The 20,311-nt window shown below is 42.9% G+C and overlaps 1 protein-coding gene across 1 annotated transcript in view; it reads left to right on the top strand.

The window, feature by feature from the left end:
• Positions 1 to 20,311, top strand: part of DCDC2 (doublecortin domain containing 2) — a 146,282-nt gene that overhangs the window by 49,151 nt on the left and 76,820 nt on the right. Inside the window, exons 5-7 of the mRNA XM_050941835.1 lie at positions 862 to 1,008; positions 3,219 to 3,273; positions 7,133 to 7,316. Coding sequence (XP_050797792.1) covers positions 862 to 1,008; positions 3,219 to 3,273; positions 7,133 to 7,316 — 386 coding nt within the window. The remainder of the gene's footprint in view (positions 1 to 861; positions 1,009 to 3,218; positions 3,274 to 7,132; positions 7,317 to 20,311) is intronic.

Here is a 20,311-nt window from a genome sequence, read left to right as displayed (position 1 = left end):
GGGCAGTGCACAGAGACCCCCTTCCAGGGCAGGAAGGAAGCCTACCTTAGCTCTACTGTGCCTCCAGACTTTAGCATTCAGGAAGCACTAGGAGAGAGGGGAAGGAGTTGATCAATGGAGCCTGGGGACCCCTGGGGCACCCTTGGGGACCTCCAGGTGGCCCCAGTTTGAGAAACGCTACTATAATGTAAAGATGACCTGATAATATATTTACAATACCCACCACAACAAAAAAAGCCCAATCCAGCATAGATACCCTGTGTGAATAAAAGTACTATGCATAATTATGTTCACACTTGAAATGAATAGAAGATGGATTCTGAATCTTGGGGTAATGATCTACCTGCCTTTTCCGTAAAGCTGGACGGGAAGTGAATCCTGATATGGAAAAGAGGATCCTAGAATGAAAAAGGTTGAGAGCCAGTGGAACAGATCACATGTAGCTCTAGAGAATAAAGTTTCTGTGAGTACAGAAATCCAGTAATTCTTAAACTTATTCCAGTTACTGGATAGAAGGTCCATCTGTCTCCCAATAGTTCTTGTTTCATTAGCTGACACAGTTCACCCATGACAATGAGAGATCAATCCCAAATTAGATTTCTCTGTTCACCTGCTTGGATCCCAAGTACCATGTGGCTTGATCCAAGTTGTGATGTAGATGGTTAGTCTGATATTTCTTCCCTTGTATTTGATTCTTTGGGGGTATAGTGGTATTTGTATGACAACTGTTATAGCTCTGCTTTTGAAGTCCAGTAAATTAAGGACGAAAAGAATCGGTCATGATTTTTAAGTGGATAGGTTACTCCAGCTTTTCAATGCACTTAGGAAATCTAATTGAAACTGCAATTAATGTTTTGCCAGGCTTTATACTTTAGATGGAAAACTTGTTCAGAGTGGGTCAGATCTGGAGAATGGGCAGTTCTATGTTGCAGTGGGCAGAGACAAGTTTAAGAAGTTGCCTTATGGTGATCTACTGTTTAGCAAGTCTACAATAAGAAGACCTCAGGGGTAAGCTCTCTTTATACACGTGTGTGTGTGTGTGTGTGTGTGTATTTTCATACTACTCGTGTCCTTGTGTGTTAGTCATTGTGTTTACAAACCAAACCCAATAAAACACAAAATCATTATCTGAGACACACAAAATGTAACACAGAAGCAGACCTGTATTTATATTTTTTGAAAAACCTGTGCTGATGCCCATAAGAAAGAAAAGGGGACAAAGAATATTACCAGAGAGAGGACGGAAACTGAGAGGAAGGGAGGATGTATTTCTCTCATAAAAGTACCATTAAAGTGAGAGATTATGTAGCACAACATGAACACCTTGAGAGAGATTCTCTGGCGCAGCCCTCCCCACCCAGATTTTTCCTCTACTGGTGTTAATCCACATAGCGTTTTCAGTGGAACTATGCTGATCTATCATGTCTAAGGCCCACTGTATTTCATATGGTGTGTAGAGCGTGCATTCTTTCAAAAGGTGCTGTAAGCCAGTTCTATGACCCAGGTGTGGAGCGAGACCTTCCTTAAAGGTATTCTTCCCCCCCTTCCCACCACACACACTCTGTTTCCCAGTTACACACTCTTCCAGCCCTTCCCCTGACTACCTGTGCAAGGAGAAAAGGGAGCTGAGCTGGAGTTAACCATTTGTTCCCCAGGGACCAGACAATGCCCCTGTCACACGAGTATTCTTTTAGGGACTAATCCTATGAACACTGTGGGGCTTGGTGCAAAACTACCATTAGTAGTCCCATGGAGTTCCATGGGACTATGCATAGTAATAAGCACTACACTGGTAATGTTTGCAAGATTGAGCTCATAATAGGTATCTGATGGATCACTGTAATTTAAAAATTGGACCGATCTTTTAAATTCTTTAGAAAAATTTGGGCCCAATTCTCTCACTTTCTCTGGTGAATATTTCCACTGAGATCAGTGGAGATGTGCCAGTGAGAAACTGATGTGAGATCAAAATTTGTCTCCTATTTTGCAAATTAACTCCAGTGCAATACCTACTGACTTTTGTGAACTGTATACAGCGAGAATTAGTAACGCAAACTATTCTGGGAAAAATATTTTTGAGGCACGAATGGAAAGGTTATGCAAAGCATAACCTAAGGTTATGTCTATGCTACGAGCAAGGAGTGTGATTTCCCCTGTTTGTGTACATATAGTTATGCTAGTTCTCATCGAGCTAGTGTGAGTATAAATAGCAGCGAAGTTATGGTAGCATGGGTAGTGGTAGTGGCAGCACTGCTGAGCTGTGCCAAGTACATACTCACCAATAAGAGCTAGTGGAAGTATGTGTACACGAGCAGGGGAATAGCACCCCTAGCTCATTGTGTAGATAGATTAGCACCCCTAGCTCATTGTGTAGATAGAATAGCATCCCTGGCTCATTGTATAGATATAGCCTAAGGGATATTGAGCTAGATCCTCAGCTGGTATAAATTTGCATTGCTCCACTGAAATCAATGGAGATACTTGGAATTATAGGTACTGGAGGGATCTTGCACAGAATAACAGAATACCTCCTCACATTTTTCAGTATATAAAATATACCAGTGATTCTCAACCTTTCATGACTATTTTACCCATTTCAGGAGTCTGATTTGTCTTGTGTACCCCCAAGTTTCACCTTACTTAAAAACTACTTGCTTACAAAATCAGACATAAAAATACAAAAGTGTCACAGTACACTATTACTGAAAAATTGCTTACTTTCTCATTTTACTGTATAATTATAAATCAATTGGAATATTAATATTGTACTTATATTTCAGCGTTTAGTAAATAGAGCAGTATAAACAAGCCATTATCTGTATGAAATTTTAGTCTATACTGACTTTGCTAGTGCTTTTTATGTAGCCTGTTGTAAAACTAGGCAAATATCTAGATAAGTTGATATACCCCCTAGAAGATCTCTGCATACCCCCAGGACTACTCATACCCCTGGTTGAGAACCACTGAAGTATACCTTATGGGAATTACAATACATTTATTTGCATAAGACAAGGATTAGGCATTTAAATGCAACCTGGTAAATAGGAATTTGACATCAGTATCAGTGGGATTTCTTAGTACAATAGTAGATTGGATAAAATAATTAACTACATTGCCATAGTTAGGAAAACAAACCATTGTTTATTATAATAAAGGCACATATAGCATTTACATTATAGACCGTGTTCAGACTCCTAAGGTATTATTTGTTTCTGCAGTTCCAAAGCCTCTTCACTGCCTCCTGTTGTGGGATCCCGAAAATCTAAAGGGAGTGTAAGTAGCAAATGTAACAATAAAAGATTTTTGCTGCTAACTCTGCTTAATTCCAACAGATGGAAAGTCACTGTCCTTTGGGTTTCAGTTAAACGTGTGATAATAAAACTCAGAGCCACCTGGTGGTATGTTTATCACTGCTTGAAGAATATGGAACTATTCACATGTCAGTTAGACAAAAGAAATATCAGAAAATATTGTTACTGTAATGGTCTCTTTATTTTGTATAACATTTCTGAAACCCAGCCAAAGACCAACTGTTCCTTTGAGATATCTCATAATTCTGGTAAACTACCCTCTAAGTTTTGATTCTCTTTTAATTCCGTTTATGCAACTAAGGAAAATACACAATCAAGACTTCATACGGAGGCCAGTGAAGACAGTGGGAGTCTTTTCATGGTCTTCAGTGGACTTTGAATCAGGCTGTAAAAGAGTTGCCTATCCTATGCTCAAGGAATCCTTCACAGCCTGATTCTCTACAGCCTTACACCCTGTAGCCATTTACACATCAGACTCATAAACTTTAAGCCCCGAAGGGACCATCATGATCACCTAGTCTGACCTACACACCTGTGCAGAGTGGATATAAAATGCTGCCAGATCAGAATGGTAGTATTTTATTCTATGCTTGTGTAACCCTTCTGCCCCTCTGAGTTGACAGCAACAAGGGCCGGGTTAAGTATCCAGGGGTTCCGTTTCAGTAACACAGTGCATAACCGGCTCGAGCCCCCACCCAGTGACCTGGGACACTCACATACCACACCCCCCTGGGCGCCTCTAGGAGGCAATACTTCCCCTCTTGCAAGCACGGAGTCTGAGTGTAGCAAAATCTTTTTAATAAAGGAAGGAATCAATGCGGCATCCCATTGGAGAAACACCACAAACAGGGTTATAACACAAACCATAAACAAAAACCCACCTCCAAGTACGTTTGGCACTGCCCTTTTTCCCCTTAGGATTTTAAGTCCAATCACCCCAAAGTCCAACAACCCAAAAGTCTCTGGTCAATGCCACCCCAGAGTTCGAGAGTTTATCTGTAGAGGTCCCTCCCCCCAGCCTGGGTAGAAAGGGGCACCTTACGTGGTCCAGGGCCAACTGCCCTGCCTCTCCGTGGGTTCTGCTTCCACCTTCTCCACAAACTGCTCCGCTTTACCAGTCGCTCCACTCTGCTCCTCCAGCCGTCCTCAGAAACTGCTCCGCTCCACCAGCTGCTCTGCTCCATGAGCTGCTCCAGTTCTTTCTGCAAACTGCTCGGCTCCGCTCGCTCTGTGGGCCACTCCACCCATCCCACAGCTACTCCGCTCTGCCAGCCGCTCCACTGCCACCAGCTGTCCCGTGATCCGCTCCAGCCGTCCCCACAACCGCTCCACTCCGCCAGCTGCTCTGTTCCACAGTATATCTTCAGGCTCCCCCACTAGTTAGCACAGTACTCAGTGCTCTCAGCTCAGTAATTTCAGCTCTTTAGTGATTTCAACTCTTAGTGATCTCAGCTCTTAGTAGGGGAGCCCCAGTGCTAGTGCACCATTAGCCCAAAGTGAGTTCAGCTCAGTAACCTGTATTTAGATTCTTGAGGGAATAAAAAAATCAACTCTGACATTCCACAGTGGAGAGAAGAGGGAGTGGAACTGGTGCTTCTGGCTCCACAAGGAGACTGCACCACCAGGCACAGATACCTGTCCCCAGCCTCTCTCAATTCACTGGGTTTTGGAACCCATGTCCCTTGTCTAGCAAGTACCACCCAACTGAGGGTGAGTCATTTGTCACCAAGCAGTCCCACAGCTCGGCAGTCTGGGATAGGGTAGGCGTGCCTATGCAAATACACTCTCTGAAATTCTTTCCACCAGATGGCAGGGTAGAGCTTATCCTGACTCTGCTTACACTTGCATTCACTGTGCACAGAGGTAAATGACCACAGAAGTTGAAGGGAGTGGAAAAATCAGGCCCACAGTCTATAAGTATATACTCTGTAGTCTGTCCCACCCACCCCACTGTCCCAAGAACTCCCCTTCCCCTGCAAAAAAAAAAACAACTAACGGAACACAAAGAAAATATGAAACTATTGAAAAAAAAAAAAGCCTCCACTCAATTCAGTTTTAAGTCAATAGAAGATACAAACATCAGTATAAAGTGCAGTTTCCTTGTTTTGGTCACTGTATGTGAATTTCAGCATTCTAGCATTTTTTTTTATTAGTCTCATTTCACTATGACAAGACTGGAAAAAAGAAGCTAGAAGCTAATGAGAATAATGGCTAACATTCAGAATTATCTTCTTTATGGTTGTATCCCATATAGAGAAGTAACACAGACAAGATGAAAAAATGCACAATTGACACACTAATGCATAGTAGACATTTTAATATATGTAGACTTTTTAGGAATGTGCAGTATTGATATTAACTATCTGGGGCAAGATTCTCAGCTAGTGTAAATCACTGGAGTTCCATTGGCCTTAATGGTCACGTACGGTTTTACTGCTGTTGCTGATTTGGACCAGCACTCTGATATGTTATGAATTTTGGAATTTGTAGGCACTGAAAGAAAAGGTGAAATGTGGCTATACCCTCATTCTTCAATAAACAAAAAAGCCATCTTTAAATGAAACGAGGCGACATTTCTGTTGGCTAAATAAAAATCAGAAGAACCACAATGAACGTTTTATTAAAAAATGCCAGTGTGCATAATACGTACAGGATTTTGTTAAAGCAAAGGTTATTGTAGTGAAGTCAGTCCTGAGACCTTTGTTTAAAGATAGGTATTTCCTCTCAACTTCAGCAGAGGGGGAAAAATGGGCTGTCCTTGTCTATTCTGCTCACTTTGTAGAATTACAGGGCCCTCCAGTGTTCAACATTTAAGTAGTTTGAATTGTTCAAACAGCTGCACCCAGTGAAAGTACCAAGTGGAATTTACTTGTCATTTGTGATTTAACTAAATAGCATTATACGTGTCTGAGATATGTAATCTACGTTGCATACATATTTATGATACAACTTTTATAAACATTATTGTGAACTGGTTTAAACTAAGGAAAAAACATGTGGAAGTCACATTTTTTTCAAGCTAAAGATTGTGTTAAATTTAAATGTGGTCAATTAAAGAGAAAAAGTGCATGCTGCTTAATTAGAGAAAATGATTAGGTTGACACAACTCCAAATGAAGTCAGTGGGAGCTGTGATGGACTGGGGTCCTATGAAAATCAGCTTCTAGACATCCTTTCAATATGCATTATTGTGTCATTTTGCCTTCCTTCAAAGATGACTTTCAAATATGTCTTCTGAATTTGCCATAGTAAGTCTCCATAAAGAGACATGGGTCCAGATCCACTGCTTAGTTTTTAGATGCAAAATGGGGAAGTGATTCAGAAGCAGCAGGGTGTCTTGCCTCTTTCAGGGTGTCTACAATGAAGAACATCAGTGCGAATGCCAGATATCTGCCAGTGCCTCTGCCATCTGCTGTTGATACTTAGGAGAACAACATACAATTTTAGTTTTGGTCATGTGATCAGTTATTTACCAGTCACATTGGTTATGAACATCCAATGATTTTGTATATGCATATGCATGTATTAATTCACATGAATGAATCTTGTATCAAAGAAGGCATGCTTGATTTTCCTCAGGGAATTCACAGCATTAATTGAGTTAAATGAACTCACTTTTTTTTCTTTGAGTTGACAACAGGTTGATGAAAGGTTATGGTTTCTTAGATTATTTTAGATAGCATCTAAAAGCACTGGTAGCTAATGAATATAGCTGTTTGTATACTTGTTGTCTGTATAAACTATGACTTAGGTAGCTTACAGTGAAACTTAAAAAAAATCTATCCTATATTCACCAGTGAAAATTCTGAATTATTTTTCTAGGGAAATGATCGCCAATCTAAATCGACTGTTGGGTCCCATGACACAGGAGACATGGTGTCATCTCCTCAGCCTCCAAAGAGAAAGGAAAAGAGAGAACAGACTCAAGAGAAGATTAGTTTTTCTAACAAACACACAAAAGTGAAGCAAAATATAAGAGCAACAACTTATATCCTTCAAGATAATGGTGAGTACTTAGGTGGAGTATAACATCATGTAGGTTCCTGAACACTCAGGGCCAGATTCCGGTGAAAATTTGGAATTACACATTGGTGTAAATCCTAATGAGGTCATCAGATTTTCAGTGTACTTTGTCTGCCATATTAATTTCCAGATTAAATCATCACGTATCAAATGTATCTGTATGCAGCATTCACAGCCTCCGCCCAATTTATAAAAGACAGACTAACTTGGTATATGCCATATATAATGTAAGCTAAATAATGTCAAAGTTAGACTCAGGGCTCACAGTTTGTCAGACCACTCTATTTTATTAGCACAGCGCTCTGCTAATAACACCCAGATAATGTGAGCACCATGCAAGACACAAACTATCTTATTTATACAAATAAAAGGGTGGGCACTTAACAAGATAACAAAGGAAGCAGAATCTGAAAAGTTTACCTGGGCTAGGCATGCATATCTTATTTCCTTACTAACTATTACCGATCTTCTGTTAATGTTTCGCCATTAACACCCTTTTTTATGCCTAATGTTTATTTTCCTGGTACCTGTATTTCAGCATTTCTTATTTCTGCTTAAAGGTACATACACGTTTCTTTAATCCATTCTTATTTTTACAATATAGTTCATTCTACTTTCACAGTCCCTCCTTTTGGTCAAGCTCACGCCATGACCAACATTTTACTGGGTTCCACATATTAACCGTTCTTTATCTCTTTGTTCATCAGCAATCTTCAAAATAATCATATTAGCACTCTGTTTTGGGGCAGTCACCTGGGTGGCATGCCTTACATAATTTTGGATACAATAGGAGAGTAACTGAAAACATACAAAAATTATTAAGATTCCAAACAGGATAGTCAGGGTTCCCTGAAACAACCTGTTTCCTATGCCAGAGAAATTGAACAGGTTACTTAGCCACTTCCACAAAGAACTTGACTCTTCATAGAGAAGATATGAGATTTGTTCTAAGTGGCTACAGCGATCTGTTACCTCATTGGTATCGTCAGGTATAAACACACAACATTGTTTTCCAATGAGAGCACAGGTCCCTCCTTTGGCCGCCAGCACTATGTCCAATGCCTGACGGTTTTGGAGGGCCACCTGTCAGATCTCCCCTGTTTCTTTGGCCAGGGCTCTTAAACTTTCTCCAGTTTTATTTGCCATTATTTTAACTACTGCTTGTAACCTCAGGAGCCTTTTTGCCTGGTGTATTACTCCCCCAAGTGAGATAAAGGAACTGCCAATAGCCTCTTCCCAGGTGTCATTACTGTTCCATATTGTTTTAAACGGACAAGGTCCTTCAGTGAGGTCTGGGGAATTGAGTGGGATAGCCAGGACAGGAACACCAGTTTGAGAGTGGGCTGGGATGTGCCTGCAGACCCAGCATTTAGAAATAATAAAGGTCTGAGCTATCTACACTAGCTGCTGGATAAAAGAATTGTCATTGTGGACTCCACAGACCTTAAGACACCAGTAGCCGAGGAACAGGCGCCACCAGAGGCGCATGTTGGAGGCAGGGCCCTTCTGGTTCTGACAATGTCAACTGAGGAAACAGGCTGTTCCTCTACGTCTTCTTCTGGAGTCACAACTGACTCTGCGTGGTCCTGAGGTGATGATTGGTTCGCAGGGGGTGGTGCATTCTTACACTGTGAAGCATGTATCCGCTCTGAGATGCCAGCTCTCTGGGTAGTAAGCAGTGCCTGATGATTCTTTGATGTTCTTTAAGTTTCTTTACTACTTCTTCCTTGACTCTGGCTATAACAATGGCCTTCACACCTTATTTTTTCCTGATGCATACATTCCTCATTCACACAAACAGATTGAGAATACAAACAGTAGTATTTTATATGGAGCAAAAAAGCATTGCAAATTAAACCTTGCTAAGTTTTACAATTAATAACCAAGACAATTTACATTGAGACCCAGGCCTTCAATGTTTCTCTAATTTACTTAATATAGACACAATAGAGAATCCTGTCTCTTACTACCTAAATCTTAAAACAAAGAGTTAGAGAGGGCCCAATTTGTAATGCATATGGGAAAACAGAATCTTGTAGTCCCAGAGGTTCATTTCTTTCTGCTATTTAAAAAGGGTGGCTAGCAGGATGTAATCAAATTATACTTTAATTCTTATGGGACATTATAAAATCCTGCTCCTACATATCCCCCTTTTGACACTAAGATTATTAATCGCCAGTGTCACTTCTTATTTAGTCCACGTAATAGAAAATACTGGGAGGTGATTTGGGCCTGTGGCTTTAGCTTTGCATACATTTGTTTTATCCACCAGCACATTTTAAACATTTCAATTAAACGCATACAATTTAAAACCAAAAACACAATTAGGGGTAGTAACATTAGTATGCCAGTAGTTGTGGGAGACCATCCAGAAAATGTTATACCAAATGGTAAGCTGTTATGTTTTTCTGCAGTGGCAATTCTTAACATGTCCCCATTTGCGTGTATAATATGAATGCTCCAGTTTTCCACATTTTTTTTCTAGGAACTATGTTACCTTTTTACCTTTTAACAGATGATTGGTAACTGTTTGCCATTCAATGCCAAGATTGATAGAGAACTCAGCTAAATCAGTGCTTACAGTAAGCTGAGACTTTCTTTTGTTGCTGTTGTTGTTGTGGCAAATAGTAAATGTGATTATTGGTAAACACAGTACTTATATTACATTTACATTTGTCTTCTGGTGGGTTACTAACACTTTTTAAACAATTTTCCTCAAGAATTAACACATACACATAGCCCATTATACAGTACTTTGGTCTCATTATTAATTTTATTTCACATACAGGATTCTAGTGAGATGTCTTTACTACAGGGCTTTGGAGCAACAGGCATGGATAAGCATACCCACTTTTGAGGAGTCCACTTGGTACAACCTCTGGTGTCTAATAGTTTCCCTTTCTCCACAGCCCACTGGCTTGAGGTCCAGGACAGCCAGAAAGATCCCAGGTGCAATCTGGGGAGTGGGCTAACCTTCCATATCTTTGTTTCCAGAGCCTGTTGGTGTGCGATTTTAACAACAATTTCTTCACTTAACAAATTTTGTCTCACCGTACTCACTTACTGCATTTATTTATATTGATAGGTATCAAACAATGATTTTTCCTTTGCTTTAACAGATGCATCAAAACCTTAATATTTTCTGATATTACCCAAAACATCTTATGTTCTAAATATCTGCATTTCAGTACATTCCATAGCTATTGCAGTATGTTTTTTTACTTTCATTTGTTTTTGCAATAGGTTGTTCTGTAGCTGGTATTAGCTTTTTCTGATTTTCTAAAAGACAAAAATAACATTTTTCTACCCCTTTCGGGGTGGCATTGATTATCGCTTCTACCCCTTTCGGGGTGGCATTGATTATAAGCTTCCTAAAAGCTTCCTTTCTTTTACAAATACCCTTGCTGACTGCAGGCAAAACAGAGGAATTACCCCCATATTTTCCTGTGTATTTTGTTCTATAGGCAGGCAGGTTTTAATTGGTTCTACTTTTTAAGGGTTATGGGGAAATTATTCCACTGTTCAGTTATTAAATTCATGAGGTGGTGTACCTCAAATTTTTCTTCTTATATAGCAGACCAAGTTTGTAATGTTTTTCCTGCTGTGTTAAGCTTTAAGTTTATTCACAGGTAATAGCTGAGAAGCATCATTACCATATTACCTTCAAGGATTTTTTCAAAAATCATACACACTATACGTTGTTACAGGGGTACTTACTAACATTATATTTATTTCAATGTTTAATATTAACAATAACATTTAGCATCAAATCTCTTAAAGGGATCTTGTTAAACCATGTCTTTTATTTAGGCAATTTCTTTTGTGCTGGCAGTTCTCACCTTCCTTTATCAGTTAGGTAATTTGCATCAACACAGGCTTGGCTTTTGGATTCAAAGCCATCAGCAGAGCTCAGAGACTCTGTCTTAAAAGGGACACAATCAACTTCCACCAGAGTTTTGTTTTCTTTCCATTTTCAACTTCTGCTTACGAAACACACAGAGATCTGAAAAAGAAAACACAGTCTATTGCGGCTCTTTTTTGGAGCCCTAATAGGATTTTAATTCAGTAGCACGTTTCATTTGCATTTCTTTTAACCCCTTCTACAATATACACTGCACATGTCCTAGGGAAAATGCACATTCCTCCTATACTACAATTTTTTTTAAACATTAGCCATATCAATTTTTACATACGCTGTAACTGTTTCTTTTGTTCTTACAGAGTTTTCGTGTACCCTTATCAAAATGACAGTCTGATTACACAGAGCCATTTTAAGGCTCAGTGTTTTTAATATTGCTTCTTTTTGTTTTGTGCACCTCATCTCTGTTGTTGCTTCAGAGGGTCACTGTTAATTTCTTATTCTTTCACTATAGCTCTTATCTGCTATTGTTACAAAAAAACAACAACCAAACAAACACACACAAAGACTTCAGAATCTCTCCGTATTCTCCTGATTTTGACTGCTCTATTGCAGCCATGACTTGGTCTTTATTTAAAAACATTTTAAATTTTGTAAAGAATCAAGTTACCCCTTAAGGGTTAAATGCTAAATCCCAAAGCCAAACAACACTGATTACCTGTGTCTTGCAAAAAGGTCTGTCAGTTTTGCAACTTTGAATTAAAGGGTCAAATGAATTTTTAGTGGCATTAAAAACCAAAACAAAACCAATTTATTTCACACCTAGAAAACAGGAGTTTTTCAAACCAGATGTGTTGGTTTAGATTCTTGGAACTTTACATATTTTCACAGACAAATAAATACATACACATTTTCTTTTCCTTAACATTCCTTTACACTGCTTTGGTTTTACATAGCTGTATATATATTTGGATTATTTACAGGCATTCTTTTGGAAAAGGGCCCATTTTCCCTTCAGAATGGCTGCAAAGAAACCAAGAATTGTCTGTCTTTAACATGATCCTTTTAAACATTTTCACAAAGTTGAACTGCTTAATTCTCTCCAGCTTCTGTAGAGTTAACTTTTCATTCTCTTTCCTTAAATCACTTGTTTATCTCCCAAAATGACATCTTTATCACCTCAGATTTCACCATTTTAAGTATTGTTCCAGGGGTTCATGCCTGCACTTAGTGCTTTTCTTACTCCTGACACTATGCCCTTAGGGCTTTCAACCTGTTTTTCAGTTTCTTTATCTGTTGCTTGTCTGCTTGTCTGGGCCCCCATCCTGCTTTTTCCAATGAACCGTTGTGAGTGCTATTGTGGTCACTTCACAATTTTGAAAGAAATGTTCAAGGAAAGGGACCAGGAAGGGTGGGGGCTAGTTGAGGAGCCACCCTCGTTGCTGAATTGGTAGTGGAACACTAAAGAATCATTTTCTGAGGCAGACAACAAAGGGGAACAGAACAAGGGTCTTGTGGTCCTTTTTACAATGAGATGGGAGTATGAAGGGGGTTGGATCGATCCGGGGTGGTTTTTTTTTTTTGAGAACGGGGTGAAGGGGAGCGCTCAGTCTGGTAGTGGGAGAGGAGGCTTTTAATAAAGCTTTTAACTTATTATTTGAATAATTGAGAGAGGCAAGTTTTGATTTTGTCCACCTATGATTTGCCTCTTCCCACCACTGCATGAAACAATTAACCTCTCCTTTAGCCAATTTAGTTTTAGGTTGGCAGAGTTCGTCCTTTAAGACATCTACTCGGTCTTTGTTCCAAGACTTTAACAGTGGCCACTGAGTTTTGGGATCCCCCTGAGTTAGCCTAGACCATTTTTCTGGAAATTTACAGGAGTCCGGACCCTTTTTACAGGAGTCTGGACCCATCCTAAAATACATACAATGAGCCGGCGTTCGTTTAGGGAACTGTCCAAACTTAGACGTCTGGTTACCTATACAGGAGGACTTCACACACCAATCGCACAAGAAGGAAATTCGGGTTCGTCAGAGCGATGCCCAGTGCAACACACAAAAGGAGCCCACAGGCTACTGCCTCAATCACCCTTGCTTTCACACCAAGGGTTTTACCCAAAGTGCGGTGCGACTGCGATTGTGCAGATTCCACTCACTCAGACCGCAGGGACAGGAATCCCTTGGTCGGCCAATCCCCAGATGGAGATGGCACCCAGACTCAAACACTCCACAGGAGGACGGATAGACAAAGAGACAGGACAATGCTCAGTCCGGACAAAACACAGAAATAATTACCTGACCAGATTCCTGATGTCAGATCCCGGGATCCCTACCAGAACAGAGTGGGAACCAACAGGTTCAATGGTGTAGATTTCACTGTGGTCGTGCTCCTTTCTGTTCTGGGGGAGGACCGCTCGGGCCAAATGCCCAGGTGCTGGCTGCCACGGTCGTCCTACAAAAATGGTCAGGAATCACACAGCCCCAGTGAAGACGGTTGCCATCTCGGCAGAACCTCCAAATTGTCAAAGTTAGACTCAGGACTCACAGTTTGTCAGACCACTCTGTTTTATTAGCACAGCGCTCTGCTAATAACACCCAGATAACGTGAGCACCATGCAAGACACAAACTATCTTATTTATACAAATAAAAGGGTGGGCACTTAACAAGATAACAAAGGAAGCAGAATCTGAAAAGTTTACCTGGGCTAGGCATGCATATCTTATTTCCTTACTAACTATTACCGATCTTCTGTTAATGTTTCACCATTAATACCCTTGTTTATGCCTAATGTTTCTTTTCCTGGTACCTGTATTTCAACATTTCTTATTTCTGCTTAAAGGTACTTACACATTTCTTTAATCCATTCTTATTTTTACAATATAATTCATTCTACTTTCACAATAACTTAGGGTTGCCCAGCCTTTTATGCTTTTGGTACAGGCATAACCAATGGAAAAACACTGTCAGAATCCCTTTGTCATTGTTCTGCACTGAATAAAAAAAAAATTAAAAAAAAAAAAGCTGTCCTGCTCCAAGGACATTGCAATGTCCCAGAGGATCCCTTGCTGGCTGCTTGGTTCTGATAAAACAAAATGATTTAGACCCAGAGGGAACAGAATAAATGTAGAACTCCAATTAGCCAATAGCTGCAGAGACTAATCACACTTCAGACTTGCTGGAAGCAACTTCTGTTTTGCTTCCCCACTGTGTCATGGCACAATTTAGAAATTTAATAATAAATGTTCTCTTTGGGAAATTGCTTTCCTCCCCTTACGGTGTAAGAATTTGTTTTATGTCTAGAAGAATATCCACTCTGGACAGATGTTGCTGAGACATTAGTGTGCTATTTTTTCTTATTAATAATGGTTCAAAAATTGTTAACATGGAGCAATTAATATCTGTCAGCAAAAATAAATTACACTTTTCATAACTTCTGATGTTTCCCCAAACTGCTGTTTTAAATGTGCTATAATTATGCATCATGCTTTATAACTTTCACTTATTGGATCCAATAATGCATCTGCAAAGGTACAGGATTGTGATTTACAAACTGCACTTCCTGCTTCTGAGGAGTAGATTTGAAAATTGACATTGAAAGATCAATTAAACCCTTTACTCTGAATCACTTTGTAGTATAATGGTATCTTTCTTAGAAGAAGATTGTAAAATTGCTGCTTTATTTTTGTTGTGAATCTAATGTCCTTTAATTGTAGTACTGATGTTCTTCTTCGAGTGATTGCTCATATCCATTCCAGTTAGGTGTGTGCGCCGCGCGTGCACATTCGTCGGAAAACTTTTACCCTAGCAACTCAGTGGGCCGGCAGGTCGCCCCCTAGAGTGGCGCCATCATGGCGCTTGATATATACCCCTGCCGGCCCACCCGCTCCTCAGTTCCTTCTTACCGCCCGTGTCGGTCGTTGGAACAGTGGAGCGCGGCTTAGCTGACCTCCACTTCCCTAGCTACTCGTAGTTCTCGTATATAGTTATGCAGTTATAATACTTTTATATATATATTTGTATAGTTATACGTTTTTTCTTTGCTAACATAGTTAGTTTAGTAATTGTTAGCGGGGTTCAGGAAGTAGCCCCTTCCATGAACCCGGTGCCGGAGCCCATGCACGGCTCACCGGGTTTTAAAATGGGCTCGGCCTGCCAGAAGCTGATGCCGAAGGGAGATCCACACGACTCCTGTTTGAAGTGCCTCAGGGAATCACACTTGACAGCTAAGTGCCCCATTTGCAAGGCTTTTAAGCCGAGAACAAAAGGAGCGGGACTTTCACTTACCCCTCCACCTTTGGCGCCGAGCGATGATCAAGCGGCTGGCAGAAGCGCCTCCTCGGCACCGGACCCCGCCGGTACTGCCAAGGCCTTTCGGCACCGGCCGTCGCCGGCACCGAAGTCGACTCGGCACCGCTCCCTTCCTCCGAGGTCGAGAGAGCCTACGATTCCTGCTGGTGCCTGACGGCTCCCCGGCACGCGCCGTGGTTGAGCCCCCTGCTCCTGCTGCTTCCGTGCCACCTGCATCGCAGCCAGAGAGCTCGTCTAAGTCGGATTGCCCGGCACCAACACCTGCAGAGGCACCGATGACATCGGCACCGTCGATTCCAGTCCCCCAGGGCCATTGAATCCGGTGCCTGACAGCTCCCCGGCACGCGCCGTGGTAGAGCTTACTGCTCCTGCTGCTTCCTGCCAACTGCACCGCAGCCAGAGAGCTTGTCTAAGTCAGATCGCCCGGCACCGACACCTGCTGCGGCACCGACGACGTCGGCACCGTCGATCCCGGTCCCACAAGGGCCGTAGAATCCGGTGCCTGACGGCTCCCCGGCACGCGCCGTGGTTGAGCTACTGCTCCTGCTGCTTCCGTGCCAACGGCACCGCAGCCAGAGAGCTCGTCTAAGTCGGATCGCCCGGCACCGACACCTCTGAGGCACCGACAACGTCGGCACCATCGATTCCAGTCCCACAAGGGCCGTAGAATCCGGTGCCTGACGGCTCCCCGGCGCGCGCCGTGGTTGAGCTTATTGCTCCTGCTGCTTCCGTGCCGACGGCACCGCAGCCAGACAGCTCATCTAACTCGGATCGCCCGGCACCGACACCTACCGAAGCTCTGACGACCTCGGTACCGTCGATCCCGGTCCCACGAGGGCCGTCGAATCCGGTGCCTGACAGCTCCCCAGTATGCACTGTGGTTGAGCCTGCTGTTCCCTCCACGCCGGAGACATTACCAACGGCAAGGGATCTGTAATAACCTTAGTCCCAGATTTGGACCTTAGCGTCCAAAATATGGGGGTTAGCATGAAAACCTCCAAGCTTAGTTACCAGCTTGGACCTGGTACCTGCTGCCACCACCCAAAAAATTAGAGTGTTTTGGGGCACTCTGGTCCCTCTGAAAAACCTTCCCTGGGGACCCCAAGACCCAAATCCCTTGAGTCTCACAACCAAGGGAAATAATCCTTTTTCCCTTCCCCCCTCCAGGTGCTCCTGGAGAGATACACAGACACAAGCTCTGTGAAACTACACAGAGTGAATCTCCCTCTCTGTTCCCAATCCTGGAAACAAAAAGTACTTTCCTATTCCCCCAGAGGGAATGCAAAGTCAGGCTAGCAATCCAACACACAAATCTCCCCTTGATTTCTTCCTCCCACCAATTCCCTGGTGAGTACAGACTCAATTTCCCTGAAGTAAAGAAAAACTCCAACAGGTCTTAAAAGAAAGCTTTATATAAAAAGAAAGAAAAATAAGTACAAATGTTCTCTCTGTATTAGATGATACAACACAGGGTCAATTGCTTAAAAGAATATTGAATAAACAGCCTTATTCCAAAAGAATACAAATCAAAGCACTCCAGCACTTATATTCATGCAAATACCAAAGAAAAGAAACCATAGAACTTACTATCTGATCTCTTTGTCCTTACACTTAGAAACAGAAGACTAGAAAGTAGAGCTACTTCTCCAAAGCTCAGAGAGAGCAGGCAGACGGAAAACAAAGACCTTAGACACTCAATTCCCTCCACCCAAAGTTGAAAAAATCCGGTTTCCTGATTGGTCCTCTGGTCAGGTGCTTCAGCTGAAAGAGACATTAACCCTTAGCTATCTGTTTATGACACGCCCCCCAAATTGCAGACAGTGGGGAAGCTCACTGGCGGCGATTTCCTTCTAGAACTTGAAAATAAACAGATTAATACAACACATACACCTTTACATATACTCCTAAGTATATAACTAACAGACTTCTACATTTTAAGAACACTTTTTAACGACTGAATCCTGGGAAACTCTCACGGGAGAGTGCATCAGCTACTTTGTTAGAAGCTCCTGTGATGTGTTGAATTTCAAAATCAAAATCTTGGAGAGCTAAACTCCAACGAAGAAGTTTCTTGTTGTTCCCCTTGGCAGTATGAAGCCACTTTAGTGCAGCATGGTCAGTTTGTAGTTGGAACCGCCGTCCCCAAACATATGGGCGTAGCTTTTCCAGGGCGTACACAATGGCATAGCATTCCTTTTCACTGACTGACCAGTGACTTTCCCTCTCAGACAGTTTCTTGCTGAGAAACACGACAGGATGGAAGTTGTGATCTGTTGCTTCCTGCATGAGCACTGCTCCTATACCACGCTCAGATGCATCTGTGGTTACTAGGAATGGCTTGTCAAAGTCCGGGGCCCTGAGCACAGGGTCAGACATGAGCGTTGCCTTAAGTTGGGTAAAGGCCTTTTGACACTCATCAGTCCACTTAACGGCATTTGGCTGGGTCTTTTTGGTCAGGTCGGTCAATGGGGCAGCGATTTGGCTGTAGTGTGGTACAAATCGCCTGTAGTATCCGGCCAAGCCTAAGAAGGATTGGACCTGCTTCTTTGACTTTGGGACAGGCCACTTTTGGATAGCATCCACCTTGGCCTGTAGGGGGTTTATGGTTCCTCGACCCACCTGGTGCCCCAGGTAAGTCACTCTGTTTTGGCCTAGTTGACACTTTTTGGCCTTAACAGTTAGTCCGGCCTGCCTGATGCGCTCAAAGACCTTTTCCAGGTGTAGTAGGTGTTCGGGCCAGGAGTCTGAAAAAATGGCCACATCATCGAGGTAGGCAACTGCAAATTCTCCCAGTCCCGCTAGTAGACCATCTACCAGCCTCTGGAAGGTGGCGGGTGCATTTCGAAGGCCGAAAGGAAGGACATTGAATTCATACACCCCCGCATGGGTGACAAATGCTGACCTCTCCTTGGCAGGTTCATCTAGTGGTACTTGCCAGTACCCCTTGGTTAAGTCTATTGTAGAGATGAACTGGGCACGTCCCAACTTTTCCAATAGCTCATCGGTACGTGGCATTGGATAGTTGTCCGGACGAGTTACAGCATTTAGCTTACGGTAATCCACGCAAAAGCGTATTTCCCCATCTGGTTTGGGTACCAGAACCACTGGAGATGCCCATGCACTGGTAGATGGGCGGATTATACCCATCTGTAGCATGTTCTGGATCTCCCGTTCTATAGCAGCTTGGGCATGAGGAGACAACCGGTAGGGTGGGGTTCTGATTGGGTGAGCATTACCTGTATCAATGGAGTGGTATGCCCGTTCAGTCCGTCCTGGGGTGGCTGAGAACAATGGGGCGAAGCTAGTGCACAGCTCCTTGATTTGTTGCCGCTGCAGATGTTCCAGGGTGGTTGAGAGGTTCACCTCTTCCACGCCACCGTCTTTTTTCCCGTCGTAGTAGACACCGTCAGGCCACTCAGCATCCTCTCCCTGGACTGTAAACTGACAAACCTGTAAGTCTCTGGAATAGAAAGGCTTGAGAGAATTAACATGGTACACTTTAGGCTTTAGTGAGGAATTGGGAAATGCTATGAGGTAGTTTACAGCTCCCAGGCGCTCTTGGACCGTGAATGGCCCTTCCCATGATGCTTCCATCTTATGGGCCTGTTGCGCCTTCAAGACCATAACCTGGTCTCCTACCTTGAAGGACCGATCTCTGGCATGTCTGTCATACCAGGCCTTTTGCGCTTCTTGAGCATCCTTTAGGTTCTCTCTAGCAAGGGCTAAAGAGTGTCGGAGGGTGCTTTGTAGGTTGCTTACAAAGTCCAGAATGTTAGTTCCTGGAGAAGGCGTAAACCCCTCCCATTGCTGCTTCACCAACTGTAATGGCCCCTTAACCTCGTGACCATACACAAGTTCAAATGGTGAAAACCCTAAACTGGGATGTGGTACAGCCCTGTAGGCAAACAGCAACTGCTGCAACACTAGGTCCCAATTATTGGAGAATTCGTTGATGAATTTTCGTATCATGGCCCCCAAAGTTCCATTGAACCTTTCAACCAGGCCATTGGTTTGATGGTGGTATGGGGTGGCAACCAAGTGATTCACCCCATGAGTTTCCCACAGTTTTTCCATGGTCCCTGCCAGGAAATTAGACCCTGAATCTGTAAGGATGTCAGAGGGCCAACCTACCCTGGCAAAGATGTCTGTTAGGGCCAGGCACACAGTGTTAGCCCTGGTGTTGCCTAGAGCGACTGCTTCTGGCCATCGGGTAGCAAAGTCCAGTAAAGTCAGTACGTACTGCTTTCCTCTGGGCGTCTTTTTTGGGAAAGGGCCCAGAATATCCACAGCTACTCGCTGAAATGGGACCTCAATTATGGGGAGTGGCTGGAGAGGGGCCTTGACCTGGTCTTGAGGCTTACCCACTCTTTGGCATACCTCACAAGACCGGACATACTTGGCAACGTCCTTGCCCATCCCCTCCCAGTGGAAGGACTTCCCCAACCGGTCCTTGGTTCTGTTCACCCCAGCATGGCCACTGGGATGATCATGGGCTAAGCTTAAGAGCTTCCCCCGGTACTTAGTTGGAACCACCAACTGTTTTTTGCGGCTGCCATTCTTCCCGGTGTCCACCAGAAAGAATTTCCTTGTACAAAAGTCCTTGGTCTATAACAAACCGGGATCGATTAGAAGAGCTGAGAGGCGGTGGGGTGCTCCGTGCCGCCGCCCAAGCTTTCTGAAGGCTGTCATCCGCTTCCTGCTCAGTCTGGAACTGTTCCCTTGAGGCTGGGGTCACCAGTTCTTCCTCAGACTGTGGACTTGGGCTTGGTCCCTCTGGAAGCGATGTAGGTGATGGGGTTGTTTCCGTT

This window comes from Gopherus flavomarginatus, chromosome 2, assembly GCF_025201925.1.
Source record: "Gopherus flavomarginatus isolate rGopFla2 chromosome 2, rGopFla2.mat.asm, whole genome shotgun sequence".
Lineage (NCBI taxonomy): Eukaryota > Metazoa > Chordata > Testudines > Testudinidae > Gopherus > Gopherus flavomarginatus.
Note: the sequence above shows the minus strand (reverse complement) of the source record. Positions and strands in the feature narration are given on the sequence as shown.